The sequence below is a fragment of the Struthio camelus genome, chromosome 28 (assembly GCF_040807025.1).
Source record: "Struthio camelus isolate bStrCam1 chromosome 28, bStrCam1.hap1, whole genome shotgun sequence".
Classification (NCBI taxonomy): Eukaryota; Metazoa; Chordata; class Aves; order Struthioniformes; family Struthionidae; genus Struthio; species Struthio camelus.
The window spans coordinates 2,836,111-2,858,446 of record NC_090969.1 but is presented as its reverse complement, the minus strand read 5'-3'; the positions used below and the strand labels follow the sequence as shown (position 1 = coordinate 2,858,446).

General features: G+C 70.8%; 2 protein-coding genes across 2 annotated transcripts in view; both read right to left on the bottom strand.

The window, feature by feature from the left end:
* Window positions 1-279: 279 nt before the first annotated feature.
* On the bottom strand, window positions 280-1,410 carry LOC138062527 (mRNA decay activator protein ZFP36L3-like). The gene has a single exon (XM_068921127.1). It carries the CDS (start codon window positions 1,408-1,410, stop codon window positions 280-282), a length of 1,131 nt encoding a protein of 376 aa, XP_068777228.1.
* A 210-nt stretch (window positions 1,411-1,620) lies between these two features.
* The window catches only part of ITGA5 (integrin subunit alpha 5), a 33,554-nt gene continuing 12,838 nt past the window's right edge, over window positions 1,621-22,336 (bottom strand). The window contains exons 8-30 of the mRNA XM_068921618.1: window positions 21,872-21,916; window positions 21,716-21,759; window positions 20,377-20,433; window positions 19,881-19,933; window positions 19,538-19,761; window positions 17,910-18,101; window positions 16,456-16,501; window positions 16,269-16,376; window positions 15,351-15,406; window positions 15,096-15,250; window positions 14,872-15,009; window positions 13,838-13,905; window positions 13,616-13,766; window positions 11,376-11,468; window positions 11,220-11,299; window positions 9,355-9,435; window positions 9,139-9,241; window positions 7,676-7,828; window positions 6,502-6,573; window positions 5,315-5,428; window positions 3,494-3,601; window positions 2,673-2,795; window positions 1,621-1,758 (exon numbers count right to left, since the gene is read on the bottom strand). Coding sequence (XP_068777719.1) covers window positions 1,675-1,758; window positions 2,673-2,795; window positions 3,494-3,601; window positions 5,315-5,428; window positions 6,502-6,573; window positions 7,676-7,828; window positions 9,139-9,241; window positions 9,355-9,435; window positions 11,220-11,299; window positions 11,376-11,468; window positions 13,616-13,766; window positions 13,838-13,905; window positions 14,872-15,009; window positions 15,096-15,250; window positions 15,351-15,406; window positions 16,269-16,376; window positions 16,456-16,501; window positions 17,910-18,101; window positions 19,538-19,761; window positions 19,881-19,933; window positions 20,377-20,433; window positions 21,716-21,759; window positions 21,872-21,916 — 2,348 coding nt within the window. The 3' untranslated portion in view covers window positions 1,621-1,674. The remainder of the gene's footprint in view (window positions 1,759-2,672; window positions 2,796-3,493; window positions 3,602-5,314; window positions 5,429-6,501; window positions 6,574-7,675; window positions 7,829-9,138; window positions 9,242-9,354; window positions 9,436-11,219; window positions 11,300-11,375; window positions 11,469-13,615; window positions 13,767-13,837; window positions 13,906-14,871; window positions 15,010-15,095; window positions 15,251-15,350; window positions 15,407-16,268; window positions 16,377-16,455; window positions 16,502-17,909; window positions 18,102-19,537; window positions 19,762-19,880; window positions 19,934-20,376; window positions 20,434-21,715; window positions 21,760-21,871; window positions 21,917-22,336) is intronic.

Sequence of the window (22,336 nt, the reverse complement as noted above, 5' to 3'; positions counted from 1 at the left end):
ACGGCGGTGCCCGGTGCATCGGTGGTGCCCGGCCCGGGCTGGGGGTCTCACTGCCCGGTTCAGTGTTGCCCGGTGCACCGGCGCCCGGCACGGTGATGCTCGTGGCGCCTCGCGGGTTCTAGCACGGCGGTGCCGGGCACGGAGTGGCCCGGTGCAACGGTGCTGCCCGGGGCATCGGCAGTTCCCAGCGCGGCGGTGCCCAGTGCGTCAGTGGTGCCCAGGAAATCGGTGGTACCCGGGGCGTCGGTGGTACCCGGGGCATCGGCGGTGCCCAGTGCGTCAGTGATGCCCGGTGTATCCACGTTGCCCGGTGCATCTGTGGTGCGTCGGTGGTGCCCGGTGAATGAGGGGTGCCCGGTGTGTCGGTGGTGCCCGGTGCGTCGGTGATGCCTGGTGCGTCCACGGTGCCCAGTGCATGGTGATGTCCAGTGCAGCCGTGGTGCCCGGTGTGTCGGCGTTGCCCGGTGCATCCGCGGTGCCCGGTGCATCCGTGATACCCGGTGCATCCGTGATACCTGGTGCATCCACGGTGCCCGGTGCATCCACGGTGCCCGGTGCATCCGCGGTGCCCGGTGCATCTGTGATACCTGGTGCATCCACGGTGCCTGGTGCATCCGCGGTGCCCGGTGCATCCGTGATACCTGGTGCATCCACGGTGCCCGGTGCATCCACGGTGCCCGGTGCATCCGTGGTGCCCGGTGCATCCGTGATACCTGGTGCATCCACGGTGCCTGGTGCATCCACGGTGCCCGGTGCATCCGCGGTGCCCGGTGCATCTGTGATACCTGGTGCATCCACGGTGCCCGGTGCATCCGCGGTGCCCGGTGCATCCGTGATACCTGGTGCATCCACGGTGCCCGGTGCATCCACGGTGCCCGGTGCATCCGTGGTGCCCGGTGCATCCGTGATACCTGGTGCATCCACGGTGCCCGGTGCATCCGCGGTGCCCGGTGCATCCGTGATACCTGGTGCATCCACGGTGCCTGGTGCATTCGTGATGCCTGGTGCATCCGTGGTACCCGGTGTATCCGCAGTGCCTGGTGCATCCACGGTGCCCGGTGCATCCACGGTGCCCGGTGCATCCGTGGTGCCTGGTGCATTCATGATGCCCAATGCATCAGCGATGCCCGGTGCATCCGTGGTGCCTGGTGCATTCATGATGCCCAATGCATCAGCGATGCCCGGTGCATCCGTGGTGCCCGGTGCATCCGTGGTGCCTGGTGCATCCGTGGTGCCCAATGCATCAGCGATGCCCGGTGCATCCACGGTGCCCGGTGCATCCGCAGTGCCCGGTGCATTCATGATGCCCAGTGCATCAGCGATGCCCGGTGCATCCGCAGTGCCCGCTGCATCTACATTGCCCGGTGCACCTGTGGTGCCCAATGCGTCCGCGATGCCCGGTGCATTCATGGTGCTCGGTGCATTGGTGATGCCCGGTGCCTCCGCGGTGCCCGGTGCCTCAGCGGTGCCCGCTGCAGCTGCGTTGTCTGGTGCATCCGCGTCGCCCGGTGCATTCGCGGTACCCGGTGCACCAGCGGCGCCCGCCACGGTGACATCCAGCACGACGACGCACTGGGCATCGGTGGCGCCCGGGACGGCCGTCGCCGGCGTGCTGCTGCCGGGCCCGGCGGTGCCCGCTGCGGCGGCAGCTCCCGGGGCGGGTGCCGGGCGCCCCTAGGCCTCGGAGGCCGCCTGGGGCTTGAGCTGCGCCTTCTCCATGGCCGTGCCGTAGGGCAGCGAGCGCTTGAAGAAGCCCAGCTGCGCCGGGGGGGGGGGTCAGGTGGGTGCTGCCCCCCCCTCCCCGCCAGCCCCAAGGGACCCAGGCGTCCGGGCGCGGGCGGCAGAGCTCCTGCCGAGCCCCACCGGGTGCTCGTGGCCCCTGTGTCCCCCCTGTCCCCTGGGCCACCCAGGTCCCCCTCATCCCCATGTCCCTCGTGTCCCCATGTCCCCAGTGCCACCCGTGTCCCCCTTGTCCCCAGTGTCTCATGCCACCCATGTCCCCTGTGCCACCTGCATCCCCTACGTCCCCAGTGCCACTCATGTCCCCCATGTGCCTTGTGTCCCCCATCTCCTGTACCACCCACCTCCCTGTGGCCCCCACGTCCCCTGTGCCACCTGTGTCCCCCACGCCCATGTTCCTGTGTCCCGTGCCGCCCATGTCCCCTGGGTCCCCATGTCCCTTGTGTCCCCCATCTCCTGTACCACCCATATCCCTGGGTCCCCATGTTTCCTGTGCCACCCGCCTCCCCCATGTCCCCCATGTCCCCATGTCCCTTGTGTCCCCCATCTCCTGTACCACCCATATCCCTGGGTCCCCATGTTTCCTGTGCCACCCGCCTCCCCCATGTCCCCCGTGCCACCCATGTCCCCCATGTTCCCATGTCCCTTGTGTCCCCCATCTCCTGTACCACCCACGTCCCTGTGGCTATGTCCCCTGTGCCACCTGTGTCCCCCTTGTCCCCATGTCCGTGCCACCCGTGTCCCCCGCGTCCCCATACCCAATTGCGTCCCCATGTCTGGTGTCCCCCGCGTCCCCCGCGTCCCTCTACCCAGCACGTCCCCACGTGCCCCCACGCGGCAGAGCGTGTCCCCCGCGTCCCCCGTACCCGCCGCAGCCCCCGGCGCAGAGGCCGCAGCGGAGCCCCTGGACCCGCCGCGTCCCCGCGTCCCACCTTGTAGAGGCCGTAGCTGAGCAGCGCCAGCAGCAGCAGCCCCAGCAGCGCGGCCACCACCACGATCCACACGGGCACCCCGGGGCTGCTCCCCGCCGCCGCCCACTGCACCGCCGTCGACACCTGCGGCACCCGCAGCCCGTCGGGCCCCCACCGACCTCCCGGAGCCGCCCCTACCTCCCCCGTGGCCCACCGCGGCCACCCGTGGGCCCCACGGACCTCCCAGGGCCACCCATGGATGCCTCATGGCACCCATGAACCCTTCACAGCCACCCAGGGCCACCTATGGGCCCCCCCAGACTTCCCAGGGCCACCCATGGACCCTTCACAGCCACCCATGGGCCCCAAGGACCTCCCAAGGTCATCCATAGGTCCACCATGGACTCCCACGGCCACCCATGGGCCCCAAGGACCTCCCACGGTCATCCATAGGTCCACCATGGCCTCCCACAGCCACCCACAGGCCCCCCAGGGTCATCCATAGATCCCCCATGGTCTCCCACGGCCACCCATAGGCCCCAAGGACCTCCTGGGGTCATCCGTAAGTCCCCCATGGCCACTCATCGACCCCAAGGACCTCCCAGGGTCATCCATTGATCCCCCATGGTCTCCCACGGCCACCCATGGGCCCCAAGAACCTCCTGAGGTCATCCATAGGTCCCCCATGGCCAGCCATAGGCCCCACAGACCTCCCGGGGCCACCCACGGATGCCCCACGGCCACCCACAGACCCTTCGTAGCCACCCCACGGCCACCCCCACGGACCCCCAGGGCGGCGGCGGCGGCGCGGGCGCCAGCAGGGTGCCCGCGGGTGCCCTGACCTGCAGGCGCTCGCTGGGGTAGTGCTGGGGCCGGATGCGGTAGGGCAGCCGGTGCACCTGGTACTCGGCCTCGCAGCGCAGCACCGGCGCCGGCGCCTGCGCCTCCCTCTGCGGCACCCGCACGTCGGCTCGGGTGCCCGGCGCCGCGGGCGCCCCGAGCACCCCAGCACCGTGGATGTGGGCACCCCAAAACCGTGGGCACCCCAGCACCATGGGCACCCCAGCACCGTGGACGTGGGCACCCCAAAACCATGGGCACCCCAAAACCCTGAGCCCCCCAGCACCGTGGACGTGGGCACCCCAGCACCTTGGACGCTCCAGCACCCCAGGGTGCCCCAAGCACCCCAGCACTGTGAACACCCCAGCACCTTGGGCACCCCAGCATCCCCAGCACCCCAGGGTGCCCCAAGCAACCCAGCACCGTGGACGTGGGCACCCCAAAACCACGGGCACCCTGAGAACCCCGGCACCCCAGGGTGCCCCAAGCACCCCAGCACCATGGATATGGGCACCCCAAAAGTGTGGGCACCCCAGCATCCCTGGCACCACAGGCACCCCAAACACCCTGGCACTGTGGATTTGAGCACCCCAAAACCATGGGCACCCTGAGCACCCCAGCACCATGGGCTCGGGCACCCCAAAACCATGAGCACCCTGAGCACCCTGGCACCGTGGACTCAGGCACCCCAAAATCATGGGCAACCTGAGCACCCTGGCATTGCAGGCTCGGGCACCCTAGCACCCTCCCACCGTAGGTGCCCCAGCACTGCTGCACCCCAAAACCGCGGGCACCCCAGCACCGTGGGTTCAGGCACCCCGACACCAGGGCGCTCTGGCACCACGGCACCCCAGCACCCCGGGCACCCTGGCCCCCGGCCCCGCAGCACCACGGGCTCGGGCGCCCTGGGCATCCGGCAATGCAGGCACCGGGGCGCCCCGGGCGCAGGCGCTGTTTGGGGTGCTGGGGTCTCCCAAGGGTGCTGGTGGGTGCTGGAGTCCCAGGGTGCTGCAGGTACTGGGGCCGCAACGGTGCTGCTGGGGGGTCCCAGGGTGCTGGGGAGAGGGGACCCCGGGTGTCCTGGTGGGGCACTGGGGTGCTGAGGGGTGTCAGGGTGCTGGGGGGAGGATGAGGGCCAGGGGGATCAGGGTCCCAGGGGTGCTGAGGTGGTATTAGGGTGCTGGGGAGATGCTGGAGGTCCCGTGGTGGGTGTCAGGATGCTGGAGACGTTTGGGTGCTGGGGTGCCAGGAGTCTCCTGGGAGCGTCAGGGTGCTGGAGGTCTCATGGGGGTGCTGGGGGCATCAGGGTCCCGGGTGCCCCGGGGGTCCCAGGGGGTGTCAGGAGTCCCGGGGGGTCCTGGGGGTGTTGCAGAGGGGTCCCAGAGGTCCCATGGGGTGTGGGAGTTGCTGGGGGGGCCCGGGGGGCCCAGGGGGTCTCAGGAGTCCCTCGGGGTCCTGGGGGGGGGTTATGGAGGGGTCCCAGAGGTCCCACGGGGTGTGGGAGTTGCTAGGGGGGGCCCAGGGGTCCCAGGAGGTGTCAGGGGTCCTGAGGGGTGTGTGGGGGTCCCAGAGCACCCAGTGGGCTCCGGTGGGGTCCCAGGGCTCCTGAAGGGTGCGTGGGAGTGTGTGGGGTCCCAGGGGGTCCTGATCATTGTGAGGGGGGGGTCCCAGAGCATCCCAGGGGGGCTTGGGGGACAAGTGGGGATCCCAGGGCACCCCGTGAGGTCCCAGGGGGTCCTGGGGGGTCCCAGGGTATCCCAAGAGGTGTGTGGGGGGTGGGCCCGGGAGCTCCCAGGGGTGCTGGGGGGTCCGGGGGGGCTCACCTGGGGGAAGGAGGAGGCCCAGAGGCGGAAGGCGAGGCGCAGGCTCACCCGCTGCTGCTTCTCCAGCCCCCCCATGGGGCAGCTCAGCCGGAAGCACTCGGCCTCCGGGCACTTCTGCGGGCGCCGGGCGCGCGTCACCCGCTGCACCCACAGCACCCGCCACGCTGGGCACCACGCACCCGCTGCACCCACAGCACTGGGCACCATGCACCCACTGCACCCATAGCACCTGCAGCACCCGCTGCACCCACAGCACCCGCCACGCTGGGCACCACGCACCCGCTGCACCCATAGCACCTGCCGTGCCAGGCACCACGCACCCGCTGCACCCATAGCACCCACAGCACCTGCTGCACCGGGCACCATGCATCCGCTGCACCCATAGCACCCGCCGTGCCAGGCACCACGCACCCGCTGCACCCACAGCACTGGGCACCATGCACCCACTGCACCCATAGCACCTGCAGCACCCGCTGCACCCACAGCACCCGCCACGCTGGGCACCACGCACCCGCTGCACCCATAGCACCTGCCGTGCCAGGCACCACGCACCCGCTGCACCCATAGCACCCGCAGCACCTGCTGCACCGGGCACCATGCATCCGCTGCACCCATAGCACCCGCCGTGCCGGGCACCACGCACCCGCTACACCCACAGCACCAGGCACCATGCACCCACTGCACCCATAGCACCTGCAGCACCCGCTGCACCCATAGCATCCGCCACGCTGGGCATCACGCACCCGCTGCACCCATAGCACCCGCAGCACCCGCTGTGCTGGGCACCATGCACCCGCTGCACCCATAGCACCCGAAGCACCCACCATGCCAGGCACCATGCACCTGCTGCACCCGCAGCACCCGCTGCACCCGTAGCACCTGCTGCACTGGGCACCATGCACCCACAGCACTGCAGCACCCACAGCACCCGCTGCAGCTGGCACCTGTGGCATGGTGTCACCCAATGCACCCAGCACCCGCTGCACCATGTCACCCGCCGCATCCACCACCATGCACCTGCTGCACCGCACCCAGCACCCGCTGCACCCAGCACCACGCACCCGCAGCACCCACTGCGCCAAGCAGCACCGCGGCACCCACCGCACTGCACACCCGCAGCACCCGGCACCGCGTCACCCGCAGCACCCAGCACCCCACGAGCCAGCACCCTGCACCCCGGGACTGACCAGCACGTGGGGGCCGCTGCCCCGCGCCGCCTCCCGCCGCTGCACGTGGGGCCGCTCCGCGCTCGGCTCCAGCTGCGGGGACGGGACGGGGTCACGCCGCGGGGACGGCCACCCACCTCCCAGGGCCACCCAGCGTCCCCAGCACCTCCTGGTGCACCCCCCCAGGGCCACCCACCTCCCAGGGCCACCCAGCGTCCCCAGCACCTCCTGGTGCACCCCCCCAGGGCCACCCACCTCCCAGGGCCACCCAGCGTCCCCAGCACCTCTTGGTGCACCCCCCCAGGGCCACCCACCTCCCAGGGCCACCCAGCGTCCCCAGCACCTCCTGCTGCACCCCCCCCAGGGCCACCCACCTCCCAGGGCCACCCAGCGTCCCCAGCACCTCCTGGTGCACCCCCCCAGGGCCACCCACCTCCCAGGGCCACCCAGCGTCCCCAGCACCTCCTGCTGCACCTCCCCAGGGCCACCCACCTCCCAGGGCCACCCAGCGTCCCCAGCACCTCCTGGTGCACCCCCCCAGGGCCACCCACCTCCCAGGGCCACCCAGCGTCCCCAGCACCTCCTGCTGCACCTCCCCAGGGCCACCCACCTCCCAGGGCCACCCAGCGTCCCCAGCACCTCCTGGTGCACCCCCCCAGGGCCACCCACCTCCCAGGGCCACCCAGCGTCCCCAGCACCTCCTGGTGCACCCCCCCAGGGCCACCCACCTCCCAGGGCCACCCAGCGTCCCCAGCACCTCCTGGTGTCCCCAGCACCCCCCCAGTGCCACCCAGCTCCCAATGCCACCCAGCGTCCTCAGCGCCTCCCAAGGCCACCCACCTGCCAGGGCCACCCAGTGTCCCCAGTGTCATCCCCATCTCCCAGGGCCACCTAGTGTCCCCAGCACCTCCTAGCGCCACCCATCACCCCACAGTGCCACCCACCTCCCAGTGCCACCCACCATCCCCAGCACCTCCTGGTGTCCCCAAACCCCCCCCCAGGGCCACCCAACTCCCAGTACCACCCATTGCTTCACCCCCTCCCCGTGCCACCCGATGTCCCCAGCATCCCCTGGTGGCACCCACCTCCCAATGCCACCCAGTACCCCCAGCGCCACCCCCACCTCCCAGGCCCACCCAGCGTCCCCAGCACCCCCCAGCGCCCCCCGCCGGCGCCCAGCAGCTCCGGTGCCCACCCGGGGGGGCAGGGTGCCGAGGGGGGGGCTGGCGGAGCAGTTGGGGGGCCCCGAGTGGCCGGTGACGAGCAGCAGGGGCTTGCCGCGGTGGCTCAGGGGACAGCGCAGCTCCAGGGTGCCGTGGCTGATGGCGCTGGGGCCCTCGTTCACCACCTGCGCGCAGCGAGCCGTGGGGCCGGGGCGCCCGCGGGGGGCACCCGCTGGGGCCCGGCGACAGGGACCCCCCCGCAGGGCGGGACTTGGGCCCCCGCGGCGGGGCAAGGGGACAGGGACACCCGTGGGGTGGGACACGGGGACATGGACATCTGTGCGGTAGGATGCGGACACCCATGGGGTAGGACACGGGGACACAAACACCCATGGGGTGGGACATGGGGACATGAACATCTGTGCGGTAGGATGCGGACACCCATGGGGTGGGACACGGGGACACAGACACCCATGGGGTGGGACACGGGGACATGGACATCTGTGGGGGGGGACATGGACACCCGTGGGGTGGGACATGGGGACATGAACATCTGTGCGGTAGGATGTGGACACCCATGGGGTAGGACACAGGGACACAGACACCCATGGGGTGGGTCAAGGGGACATGGACATCTGTGCGGTAGGATGTGGACACCCACGGGGTGGGACACGGGGACACACACCCATGGGGTGGGACATCAGGATGCAGACACCCATGGGGTGGGACATGGACACCCATGGGGGTGGGACATAGGGACACAGACACCCGTGGGGTGGGACATGGGCACCCATGGGCCGGACATGGACACATAGACACCTGTGGGGTGGGACATGGACACCCTTGGGTGGGACATGGGCACTCTTGGGGTGGGATATGGGCACATGGATGCCTGTGGGGTGGGACATGGGCACCCATGGGCTGGACATGGACACATAGACACCTGTGGGGTGGGACATGGACACCCTTGGGTGGGACATGGGCACTCTTGGGGTGGGACATGGGCACATGGACACCTGTAGGTTGGGACATGGGCACCCTTGGGTGGGACACGGGCACTTGGGGTGGGACATGGACACATGGACACCTGTAGGTTGGGACATGGGCACCCTTGGGTGGGACACAGGCACTTGGGGTGGGACATGGACACATGGACACCTGTAGGTTGGGACATGGGCACCCTTGGGTGGGACACAGGCACTTGGGGTGGGACATGGACACATGGACGCCTGTGGGGTGGGACATGGGCACCCATGGGGGAACACGGACCTCTCCAAGGGGTGGGACATGGGAATCCTTGGGGGGGACACAGACCCCCAAGGGGTGAGACACAGGGACACAGATACCCATGGGGTGGCACATGGGCACCCATGGGGTGGGACACAGACACCCATGGGAGGGACACGGACCCCCAAGGAGTGGGACATGGGCACACAGACACCCACGGGGGTGGGGGGACAGGGACACCCGCGGGGACACCCATGGCGGGTCCCACCTCATAGACGTGCTCCACCTCGGGCCCCACGTCCTGCTCCTGCTGGGGCGCCCGCCACGGCGCCCCCCCGCCGGGGAGGGTCACGGCCTCGGGCCGGGAGACGCTGCGGGTGATGGGTGGGGGGACGGGGGGGGGTGAGCGGCACCCCGTGACCCCCTCTCCCCCCTCACCCCCCCCCGCCGCCCGGCTGAGGCCCGGCGCGCTCGGCGCACTCACCCGTAGGAGGAGAGGCGGGTGGCCGCCCGCACCTCCAGCGGGAGGGTCACCACCGGGCTCCGCGAGTTGTTGGCGTTCTTGCTGCCGAGGCGCCGGGGGGGGGGTCACGGCCCGCCTGCGCCCCCGCGGGACCCCCACCCACGGGACCCTCATTGGGACCCCCCACCCGTGGGACCCCACTAGGAACTTCCACCACTAGGACTTTCCTTCCACCCACGGGACTCCCATTGGGACCCTCCCCACCCGTGGGACCCCCCACCCGTGGGACCCCCACCCGTGGGACCCCCTCATCCAGAGGACTACCATTCAGACCTCCCACCCATGGGACCCCCACTGGGACCCCCCACTCATGGGATTCTCCACCCTTGGGACCCCAGTAGGAACCCCCCACTGGGACCCCCCCGACACAACCCCCATTGGGACCCCCACCTGTGGGACCCCACTAGGAACCTCCACTAGGACCTCCACCCATGGGACCCCCCCATCCGTGGGACCACCACTGGCACCCCATAGGACCCCCTCATGATCCCCCACCCACGGGATCGCCATTGGGCCCCCCACCCACAGGAGCCCCACATCCACCCATGGGACCCCCACCGGGACCCCCCATGCCTGAGATCCACATTGGGACCCCCCACCCACCCACGGGACCCCACCACGCATCCCCCCTAGGACACCCATCCACAGGAACCAAATTGGGACCCCCCCCAACCCAGGGGAACCCTCATAGGACATTCACCCCTGGGACCCCACCAGGCACCCCCACCCATGGGACCCCATCAAGGATCCCCACTTTTAGGAACCCCCACCCCTGGGACCCCCCCCAGCACGATCTCCCACCCTAGGGACCCCCCAGCAGGAACTGCCACTGGGACCCCCACTGAGACCCCCCCACCCCTAGGACCTCCCCTCCCCAGGAACCCCAGCAGGACCCCCACCCTAGGGACCCCCCCAACCTGGGGACCAGATGGTGGGACCCCCCACCCGAGGCACCCCACCGGGACCCCCAGCCTCGACCCCCATGAGCATCCTCCCACCCCAGGGTGCCACCACCTCAGGCCCCCACCCAGCACCCCCACACTGACCTCCCAGCCCCCCCATTGGACCCCCGCAGGGTGCCCCCCACCCCAGGGTGCCCCCCCAACCCTTTCAGGTCCCTCAGCCAGGACCTCCCACCCCCAGACACCCCCACCCCCATCCCAGTGTTCCCCAGCCAGGACCCCCCAACACCCCAGGGCACCCACCCCAGGGTCCCTCAGCCAGACCTCCCCCCCAGCCCTCCAGGGTCCTGCAGCCAGGAGCACCCAGTCCCCAACACCCCTGGGTGCCCCTAACCCAGGACCCCCCACCAGCCTCCCCCCCCAGCACCCAGAACCTCCGAGCCAGGACCCCCCCCAGAACCCCCGGGTGCCCCCCAGCACCCTTCACCCAGGGTAAGCCCCCTCCCAGCACCCCCAGGTGCTCCCATCCAGGATCCCACACCCCCAGCACCCCCCACCCCCAGCACCCCTGGGTGCCCCCACCCAGGGTCTCACAGCCAGGACCCCCTCCCGCACCCCTGGGTGCCCCAGACCCCCCCCACAGCACCCCCAGGTGCCCCCACCCAGGGTCCTGCAGCCAGGACCCCCCACCCCCAGCACCCCTGGGTGTCCCAGTCAGGACCCCTCCCCCCCAGCACCCCTGGGTGCCCCCACCGAGGGTCCCGCAGCCAAGCCTCCCCCCACCCCCAGCACCCCTGGGTGTCCCAGTCAGGACCCCCCACCCCCAGCACCCCCGGGTGCCCCCACCGAGGGTCCCGCAGCCAGGCCCCCCCCCCCACCCTCAGCACCCCTGGGTGCCGCAGCACCCCCGGGCGCCCCCGGTACCTGCGGATCTGCAGCTCGAAGCGGATGCTCTTGCTGCCGTCGCCCAGGCGGGGCACGGTGAAGCGCAGCCCCCCCCAGAGCTGGCGGCGGAGGCGGGTGAGCGCGGCGGCCCCCGGCGGCCCCCGGCCCCCCCCAGCACCCCCCGGCCCCACTCACGCTGGTGCCCGCCTTCATGGGGTTGCCCAGGTCGCAGACGACGGCGCTCGACTCGTTCGCCCGCTCGAACTCGCAGCTCAGCTGCGACAGGTTCTGCCGGCGCCCGGCCCGGCCCGGCCGTCAGCACCCGCCGCCCCGGCACCCGGTCCCCCAGACCCCCGGGCACCCGCTGCAATGGGCACCCGGTCCCCCAGACCCCCGGGCACCCAGACCCCCGGGCACCCGCTGCAATGGGCACCAGGTGCCCCCCAGCACCCCCAGACCCCCGGGCACCCGCAGGCCCGGGCACCCAGACCCCCAGACCCCCAGACCCCCGGGCACCCGCTGCAATGGGCACCCAGTCCCCCAGACCCCCAGGCACCCGCCGCCCCGGCACCCGGTCCCCCAGACCCCCGGGCACCCGCCGCCCCAGCACCCGGTCCCCCAGACCCCCGCGCACCCAGACCCCCGGGCACCCGCTGCAATGGGCACCCGGTCCCCCAGACCCCCGGGCACCCGCCGCCCCAGCACCCGGTCCCCCAGACCCCCGCGCACCCGCTGCAATGGGCACCCGGTCCCCCAGACCCCCGGGCACCCGCCGCCCCGGCACCCGGTCCCCCAGACCCCCGGGCACCCGCTGCAATGGGCACCCGGTCCCCCAGACCCGCGCGCACCCAGACCCCCGCGCACCCGCTGCAATGGGCACCCGGTCCCCCAGACCCCCGCGCACCCGCTGCAATGGGCACCCGGTCCCCCAGACCCGCGCGCACCCAGACCCCCGGGCACCTGCTGCAATGGGCACCCAGTCCCCCAGACCCCCAGACCCCTGGGGACCCACTGCAATGGGCACCCAGTCCCCCAGACCCCCGGGCACCCGCAGCCCCGGGCACCCAGACCCCCGGGCACCCACAGCCCCGGGCACCCAGTCCCCCAGACTCCTGGGCACCCGCAGCCCCAGGCACCCAGACCCCCAGACCCCCGCGCACCCACAGCCCCAGGCACCCAGTCCCCCAGACCCCAGGGTCCCCACGCACCCAGACCCCCGGGCACCCACTGCAATGGGCACCCAGTCCCCCAGACCCCCGTGCACCCAGACCCCCGGGCACCCGCTGCAATGGGCACCAGGTGCCCCCCAGCACCCCCAGACCCCCGGGCACCCAGTCCCCCAGACCCCCGGGCACCCGCTGCAATGGGCACCCAGTCCCCCAGACCCCTGGGCACCCGCAGCCCCAGGCACCCAGTCCCCCAGACCCCCGTGCACCCAGACACCCGGACACCCACTGCAATGAGCACCAAGACCCTCAGACCCCCAGTGCAATGGGCACCAAGACCCCTGCACACCCAGACCCCCAGACCCCCACTGCAATGGGCACCCAGACCCCCGCACACCCAGACCCCCGGGCCCCCACTGCAATGGGCACCCAGACCCCCGCACACCCAGACCCCCAGACCCCCACTGCAATGGGCACCAAGACCCCCCGCACACCCAGACCCCCAGACCCTCACTGCAATGGGCACCCAGACCCCCATACACCCGGACCTCCGCTGCAATGGGCACCCAGTACCCCAGGCCCCTGGACCCCCACTACAATGGGCACCCAGATCCCCGGACTCCCACTGCAATGGGCACCCAGACCCCCCCCCCAGACCCCCACTGCCATGGGCACCCAGACCCCTGCACACCCAGACCCCCGGACACCCACTGCCATGGGCACCCAGACCCCCCCCCCCAGACCCCTGGACACCCACTGCCATGGGCACCCAGACCCCCACACACCCAGATCCCCGGACCCCCACTGCAATGGGCACCCAGACCCCCCCCCCCAGATCCCCGGACACCCACTGCCATGGGCACCCAGACCCCCGCACACCCAGATCCCCGGACCCCCACTGCAATGGGCACCCAGACCCCCCCCCCAGATCCCCGGACACCCACTGCCATGGGCACCCAGACCCCCGCACACCCAGATCCCCGGACCCCCACTGCAATGGGCACCCAGACCCCCGGACACCTGCCGCCACATGCACCCAGACCCCCCAGGCACCCATTGCAATGGGCACCCACTGCCACGGGCACCCAGACCCCTGGGCACCCACTGCCATGGGTACCCGCTGCCCCAGGAGGGCGTGCACACCAGGTGGCCACCCGTGTTCCCCAGGAGGGCACCCAGCTGCCCAAACACCCTGTGCCCACGATGGCACCCCTGCCCCCCCGTGCCCCGCACCCAGGAGGACACCCAGGCCCCCCGCGGGGCACCCACCCCGTGCTGCCGCAGCACCCCGGTGTACTCGGCCGGGGCGGGCAGGCGCACGTGCAGCTCGGCCTCGTAGGCGCCCCCCTCGCCCTGGTTGCGGGCGTTGAAGGTCAGGTTGAGGCTGTTGCGGTCACCCAGGTAGACGGCGCGGCGGTCCCTGTGGGCGGCGGGGCGTCAGGTGGCCGTGTCACCCGCGGCCGTGTCACCCGCCACCCGCCCAGCCCTTACCCGAAAACCTCCAGCTGCAGGTCGGGCACGCAGATGTTGTCCTCGCCGCAGTCCAGCTGGATGTGAGCCTGCACGGTGGCACCGGGGAGGGGGGGGACACGGCGAGTGACGCGGGTGGCCACCCCCAGCGTGGTCCCATGCCACCCCTGGGTCCCCAGTGGGGGGTTGGTGCTGCATCCTTGCATGGCGCCAGGTGGCACTGGGTGGTTTGCACCAGGCTGCAGAGTGTTGCATGCAGTGGCACCATATGGCACCGGGTGACACCAGGACGGGCCAAGTTGCAGCAGGTTGCACGAGGTGGCACCGTGTTGCACTGAGTGGCACCCGGTTGCATTGGGTGACACTGGGTGGCACCACGTTACATTGAAGTTTGCACTGGGTGACACCAGGTGGCACCAGGCTGCATCAGGTTGCATTGAGTGACAGCAGGGGGCACCTTGTCGCAGGAGGTGACACCAGGTGGCACAGGGTAGCAGCAGGTTGCATTCGGTGGCCCCAGGTGGCACCGTGCTGCACCAGGTTGCACTGGGTCGTGGGTGGCCCCAGGGTGCTCTGGGTGGCACAAAGTGGCACTGGGTTGCATCAGGTCGCACTGGGTGACACCAGGCAGCACCAGGTTGCATTGGGTGACACTGGGTGGCACCAGGCTGCACCGGGTTGCACTAGGTGGCGTCAAGCGGCATTGGGTGATACCGGCTGGCACCGCGCTGCACCAGGTTGCACTGGGTGGCACCAGGCGGCTCCGTGTTGCACTGGGTTGCACCAGGTGGTATTGGGTGACATTGGGTGGCACCAGACTGCACCGGGTTGCACCAGGCTGCACCAGGTTGCATTGGGTGACAGTGGGTGGCACCAGGCTGCACCAGGTTGCACTGAGCGGCACCGGGTGGCTCTGTGTTGCACTAGGTGGCACCAGGTTGCATTGGGTGACACCAGGAGGCACCAGGCTGCACCAGGTCGCCCAGGGTGGCACCAGGTGGCCTTGGGCGAGCGGGTGGCACCCCGCGGCGCTGGGTTGCATGGCGCGGCGATACCTTCTGCTCGATGCGGGTGCGGGTGCGGTAGTCGAGGATGGGCTGCAGGCCGTGCGGGTCGGCGGGCGCTTGCGGGTCGAGGCCAAAGCTCAGCGCCACGTGGATGGGCGACAGCTTGTCCCGAAACTCCGTCTCGTTCTGCCGCACACGGTCCCGTCAGGCGCCCGCCGGCCCCGCTCCCGAAAAAAAAATTAAAGCCCGGCCCCGGAAACGCCCCGGCTCACCCGCAGGTAGATCTTCATGTCGCGGCACTGGGCGCCGGCGCCGTTGGGGACGGCCAGCGGCAGCGTCAGGACGGGCTGCCGCCCGGCCAGGAAGAGCGCCCGCTTCACCGCCCCCTTGGCCTTCAGCCCGTCCAGGCTCAGCTCCACGACGAAGGCTGCGGGCAGGGTGGGCTGAGGTGGGTGCGGGCACCCACACCCCACCGCACCCCTTCCCCAGCGGGGCCCCGGCGTCCGGGCGCCGGCCCCTCCACTCACCGATGGAGCTGGGCACGTGCTTCCCCGAGGCGTTGAGGCAGAAGCTCAGGTTGATGCTGGGGGAGGACGCCGGGGTGTGACGGGGACGCCCTGCTGTCCCCCTCTCCGACCACCCCTTGACACCTTGAGGTCTCCCCCCATACCACCCGAGAGCCCCCAGACCTCCCCAAGTGCCCTCCTACTCTGGTGTCCCCAACCCTTCTGACCCCCCTGGTGTCCTCCAGGTGTCCCCAACCCCTCTAACCCCCGCAGTATCCCTCTGGGTGTCCTCAATCTCCTAGACCACTCTGGTGTCCCCCATGTGTCCCCATTCCCTCTGACCCCCCCCCCGGTGTCCCCTTGGTGTCCCAAATCCCTCTGACCCCCTCTGGTGTCCCCAACCTCCCAGACCACTCCTGGTGTCCCCCAAGTGTCCCCAACCACTCTGACACCCTCCGCAGAGTGTCCCCTCAGTGTCCCCACCCCACTAGGACCCTTCAGACCTCCCTTGGTGTCCCCAACCCCTCTGAAGCCATCAAGGTCCCCTCCGTGCCCTCAACCCCTCAAAACCTAGACCCCACCCAGTGTCCCCCCCAGGTGTCCCCAAACCTCCCTCAATGTCCCCTGGGTGCCCCAACTCTGTGACAACCACCTCAGAGTGTCCCCTCGGTTTCCCCTACCCCTCAGAAGCCCCCAGACCTCCTCTGGTGTCCCCTGGGTGTCCCCAACCTCTCAGTCCCGTCCCCCCCCCGCAGTAGCCCCAATGACTCTGGTACCCCTTGGTGTCCCTTGGGTGTCCCCAACTCCCCAGGACCCCCCAGGTTCCCCCCAACGTCCCCTAGGTGCCCCCAACCCCTCTTCCCACCCGGTGTCCCACGTCCCCTGGACACCCCCAGGGCGGGGGGGTCCTGGGCGCCGGGGCGCCCCGGTGACACCTACCAGGGGACGAGGAGGTCGGTGCCCTCGAGGGCGCAGCCCCGCTCCTCGGGGTTGAACATGGTGGGGAAGATGCTGAGCGAGGCGCTGGCGTAGACGATGGGGCGGCCCCTGCGGGTGCCGGCGTCAGCAGGCGCCGCGGGGACCCCAGAGGGTGGCACCGCGGGGTGGCGTCGCCGGTGGCACCTACCTGTACACCACGGCCGTGTCCACGCCGAAGGCGCCCACGATGAGGTCTGCGGGGAGAGGGACAGGGCTGGGTGCCAGCCCCGCATCGGGCACCCACGGGGTGGGCATGGCCCCGGCTGGGTGTCACCCTGCCATGGGGTGCTCATGGGGTGGGCATGGCCATGGTTGGGTCCCACCTGCCACAGGGCACCCACGGGGTGGGCATGGCCCCGGCTGGGTGTCACCCTGCCATGGGGTGCTCATGGGGTGGGCATGGCCATGGTTGGGTCCCACCTGCCACAGGGCACCCATGGGGTGGGCATGGGCATGGGCATGGCTGGGTGTCACCCTGCCATGGGGTGCTCATGGGGTGGGCAAGGCCATGGTTGGGTCCCACCTGCCACAGGGCACCCACGGGGTGGACATGGGCATGGGCATGGCTGGGTGTCACCCTGCCATGGGGTGCTCATGGGGTGGGCATGGCCATGGTTGGGTCCCACCTGCCACAGGGCACCCATGGGGTGGGCATGGGCATGGGCATGGCTGGGTGTCACCCTGCCATGGGGTGCTCATGGGGTGGGCAAGGCCATGGTTGGGTCCCACCCGCCACAGGGCACCCACGGGGTGGACATGGGCATGGCTGGGTGTCACCCTGCCATGGGGTGCTCATGGGGTGGGCATGGCCATGGTTGGGTCCCACCCGCCACAGGGCACCCACGGGGTGGGCATGGGCATGGCTGGGTGTCACCCTGCCATGGGGTGCTCATGGGGTGGGCATGGCCATGGTTGGGTCCCACCCGCCACAGGGCACCCACGGGGTGGACATGGGCATGGCTGGGTGTCACCCTGCCATGGGGTGCTCATGGGGTGGGCATGGCCATGGTTGGGTCCCACCCGCCACAGGGCACCCACGGGGTGGACATGGGCATGGCTAGGTGTCACCCTGCCATGGGGTGCTCATGGGGTGGGCATGGCCATGGTTGGGTCCCACCCGCCACAGGGCACCCACGGGGTGGGCATGGGCATGGCTGGGTGTCACCCTGCCATGGGGTGCTCATGGGGTGGGCATGGCCATGGTTGGGTCCCACCCGCCACAGGGCACCCACGGGGTGGACATGGGCATGGGCATGGCTGGGTGTCACCCTGCCATAGGGTGCCCTGACCATGGGTGGGTCCCACCTGCCATGGGGCACTCATGGGGTGGGCACGGCTGTGGCTGGGTGTCACCCCGCCATGAGGCACCCACGGGGTGGGCACGGCCGTGGCTGGGTGTCACCCTGTCACGGGGTGCCCATGGGGTGGGCATGGCCACAGCCGGGTGTCACCCTGTCACGGGGTGACTAAAGCCAACCAGGTTCCCCATGCCATGGGGGCGCCCATAGGGGTGGACGAAGCTACGGCCAGGTACCCCTCACCATAGGGCACCCACGGGGTGTCACCCTGCCGCGGGGCGCCCGGGGGTCCCTGGCCCCTTACCCGGGTAGCCGTTGCCGTCCAGGTCCTTGGCGCCGCGGAGGGCCGAGCCGAAGAAGTCGGGCGCGGGGCCGGGCGCCCAGTGGCCCCGCAGCACCTGCGAGGGCTCGGGGTGCAGCCCGCCCGGGCGCCCGTTGTACACGTACACCACCCCGTGGCGGCCCTCGGCCCCGAAGGGCGCCCCGACCGCCACGTCTGCGGGCACCCCGTCAGCGGGGCCGAGCGCCGCCACGGGCGCCCGCCGCCCCACAGCACCCTCCGTTGCCACCCCACCGCCCAGCACCCATGCCATCTGCTGCACCCTGCCGGGCCACCCCACAGCTGGGACACCCCAGTATCCTGCCGTGCCACCCTGCCACCTGGCACCCACCAGCACCCTCCTGGGCCACCCCACCACCTAGCACCCCCCAGCACCCTCCTGCACCACCCCACGGCCCAGCACCCATGTGTCTACTGCACCCTCCTGGGCCACCCCATAGCATGGGCACCCCCTGCACCCCAGCACCCTCCTGCATCCTCCTCTGACACCCCACCGCCCAGCACCCATGTGTCTACTGCACCCTCCTGGGCCACCCCATAGCATGGGCACCCCCTGCACCCCAGCACCCTCCTGCATCCACCTCTGCCACCCCACCGCCCAGCACCCATGTGTCTACTGCACCCTACCAGGCCACCCCATAGCATGGGCACCCCCTGCACCCCAGCACCCTCCTGCATCCTCCTCTGACACCCCACCGCCCAGCACCCATGTGTCTACTGCACCCTCCTGGGCCACCCCATAGCACGGGCACCCCCTGCACCCCAGCACCCTCCTGCATCCTCCTCTGACACCCCACCGCCCAGCACCCATGTGTCTACTGCACCCTCCTGGGCCACCCCATAGCATGGGCACCCCCTGCACCCCAGCACCCTCCTGCATCCTCCTCTGACACCCCACCGCCCAGCACCCATGTGTCTACTGCACCCTCCTGGGCCACCCCATAGCACGGGCACCCCCTGCACCCCAGCACCCTCCTGCATCCTCCTCTGACACCCCACCGCCCAGCACCCATGTGTCTACTGCACCCTCCTGGGCCACCCCATAGCATGGGCACCCCCTGCACCCCAGCACCCTCCTGCATCCTCCTCTGACACCCCACCGCCCAGCACCCATGTGTCTACTGCACCCTCCTGGGCCACCCCATAGCATGGGCACCCCCTGCACCCCAGCACCCTCCTGCATCCTCCTCTGCCACTCCACCGCCCAGCACCCATGTGTCTACTGCACCCTCCTGGGCCACCCCATAGCACGGGCACCCCCTGCACCCCAGCACCCTCCTGCATCCACCTCTGCCACCCCACCGCCCAGCACCCATGTGTCTACTGCACCCTACCAGGCCACCCCACTGCCGGGACCCCCCTACACCCTCCTATGACACCCACACCCAGGACACCCCAATATCCTGCCGTGCCACCCTGCAACCTAGCACCCACCAGCACCCTCCTGGGCCACCCCACCACCTAACACCCCCAGCACCCTCCTGCACCACCCCACGGCCCAGCACCCCCGTGTCTACTGCACCCTCCCGGGCCATCCCATAGCGTGGGCACCCCCGGCACCCCAGCACCCCCCCGCAGCGGGGGGCACCCACCGTTGTAGCCGTCCTGGTCGAGGTCGCCCAGGGGGGCGATGGCGCTGCCGAAGCGCCCGAACTCCTGGAGGCCGGTGAGGGCGGCGGCGGGCGCGGGGGCCATGGCGGGGCGGCGGGCGCCCGCCGGGTGCTGCAGGTACAGGTACACCCTGCCCACCTCCTGCACCCGCCCGTCCGCCGTCCTCTCCATGAAGAGCGGGGCGCCCACCAGCAGGTCGTCCAGCCTGCGGGCGCCCGGGGCGTCAGGCGGGTGCCGCCGCGAGGGCCCCGGCGTCCGGGCTGGGGTGGGGTGGGGGGTCACCCCGGGGGGAAGGCGGCGCCCGCCGCGGGCACCCGCACTCACCCGTCGCTGTTGACGTCCGTGGCGGCCACGGCGTAGCCGAAATACGCTGCCATCTGCCGGGGCGGGGGGGGGTGAGGGGTGCTGCACGGGCGCCCGGCACCCAGCACCCCCCCACCACGGGCACCCCCCTCCTTGCACAGGCCCCCAGCACCCCACAAGGGAACCCAGCACCCCCACTGGCACCCCAATGCCGCACGGGCACCCAGCACCCTGCATGAGCACCCCCACCTTGCATAGACACCCCCACCCTGCATGGGCACCCAGCACCCCCACTGGCAACCAGCACCCCGCAAGGGCACCCTGTCTCTGCCCTGGCACCCCCACACTGCACGGGCACCCAGCACCCTACCCGGACACCCAGCACCCTGTGCATGGGGACCCTGCATGGGCACCCAGCACCCCGCACGGGCTCCCAGCACCCTGCACATGCACCCCTCCGCTCCGAGGCACCCCACTGCACCCCAGCACCCTGCACCCGCCCCCCCGGCCCCCTCACCTGCTCCCCCGAGAAGTTGTACAGGGACTTCATGTTGGTGCCGTTGAGGATGGTGACCTGGGCGAAGGGGACACTGAGGCAGGGGGACACACTCGGCCCGGGGACCCGGGCGTCTGGGTGCCCCATGCCTGAACCCCCCCAAACCGCTGCCCCCAAGCCCCCCAGCACCCCAAACCCCGCAGCACCCCAGCACGTCGCACCATAAACCCCGTGGCACCCCAAGCCCCGCAGCACCCCAAACCCCACAGCACCCCAGCATGCTGCACCCCAAACCCCCCAGCACCCCAAACCCCACAGCACCCCAAACCCCACAGCACCCCAGCATGTCGCACCCAATCCCCCCAGCACCCCAAACCCCCCAGCACCCCAGCACATCGCACCCAACCCCCCCAGCACCCCAAACTCCCCAGCACCCCAGCATGCTGCACCCAAACCCCCCAGCACCCCAAACCCCCCAGCACCCCAAACCCCACAGCACCCCAGCATGCTGCACCCAAACCCCCCAGCACCCCAATCCCCCCAGCACCCCAAACCCCCTAGCACCCCAGCACGTTGCACCCCAAACCCCCCAGCACCCCAAACCCCGCAGCACCCCAGCATGCTGCACCCAAACCTCGCAGCACCCCAGCATGTCGCACCCAATCCCCCCAGCACCCCAAACCCCCCAGCACCCCAGCACATCGCACCCAGACCCTGCAGCACCCCAAACCCCACAGCACCCCAGCACATCGCACCCAACCCCCCCAGCACCCCAAACTCCCCAGCACCCCAGCATGCTGCACCCAGACCCCACAGCACCCCAAACTCTGCAGCACCCCAAACCCCACAGCACCCCAGCATGCTGCACCCAAACCCCACAGCACCCCAAACCCCACAGCACCCCAGCATGCTGCACCCAAACCCCACAGCACCCCAAACCCCCCAGCACCCCAGCATGCTGCACCCAGACCCCACAGCACCCCAAACCCTGCAGCACCCCAAACCCCACAGCACCCCAGCATGCTGCACCCAAACCCCACAGCACCCCAAACCCCCCAGCACCCCAGCATGCTGCACCCAAACCCCCCAGCACCCCAACCCCCCCAGCACGTCGCATCCAAACCCCCCATCACCCCAAACCCCCCAGCACCCCAAACCCCGCAGCACCCCAGCACGTCGCACCCAGACCCCCCAGCACCCCAAACCCCGCAGCACCCCAGCACGTCGCACCCAACCCCCCCAGCACCCCAAACTCCCCAGCACCCCAGCACGTCGCACCCAGACCCCCCAGCACCCCAAACCCCGCAGCACCCCAGCACGTCGCACCCAGACCCCGCAGCACCCAAACCCGGCGCCTTACGTAGCCGTAGGTGAGGTTGCCCTTGGGCACGCCGGCCACGAAGTCTGCAAGGAGCCGAGTGACACGGGGACATCAGTGCCAGGGCCGGGGCCGGGCGCCCCCCACCCACGGTGGCCCCGGGCACCCGGCCCCGCGGGCACCCGGCCCCGGCCCTACCTTGGGTCTCGTCCCCGCTGAACTCGCCCACGGCCACCGAGTAGCCTGCGGGAGGGAGAGGGTCGGAGAGGTGACGGGTGCTGCCCGCCTGTCCCCTGCCCCCCGCGTGTCACCCCCGTGCACCCTGGTGTCACCCCGCGCACCCCAGCATCGCCCCGTGCACCCCCACTGGCCAGTGTCACCCTCTGCACCCCTGAGATCGCCCTGGGTCACTCTGCACCCAGTGTCGCCCTGTGCACCCCCGACATCGCCCTGGCATCCCCCTGGACACCTGGCGTCACCCCGTGTACCCCTGACATTGCCCTGTGTCACCCCCTGCACCCAGCGCCACCCCACGCAGCCCAGCATCACTCTGTGCACCCAGTGTCGCCCTGTGCCCCCCAGCATCGCCCTGCACACCCGGCGTCACCCCGTGCACCCTGGCATCGCCCTGTGTCACCCCACGCACCCCAGCATTGCCCCGCG

Excerpts from the sequence above, each read along its gene's own strand:
- LOC138062527 (XM_068921127.1), bottom strand. The coding sequence starts at position 1,410 with ATGAATGCACCGGGCATCGCGGACGCATTGGGCACCACAGGTGCACCG.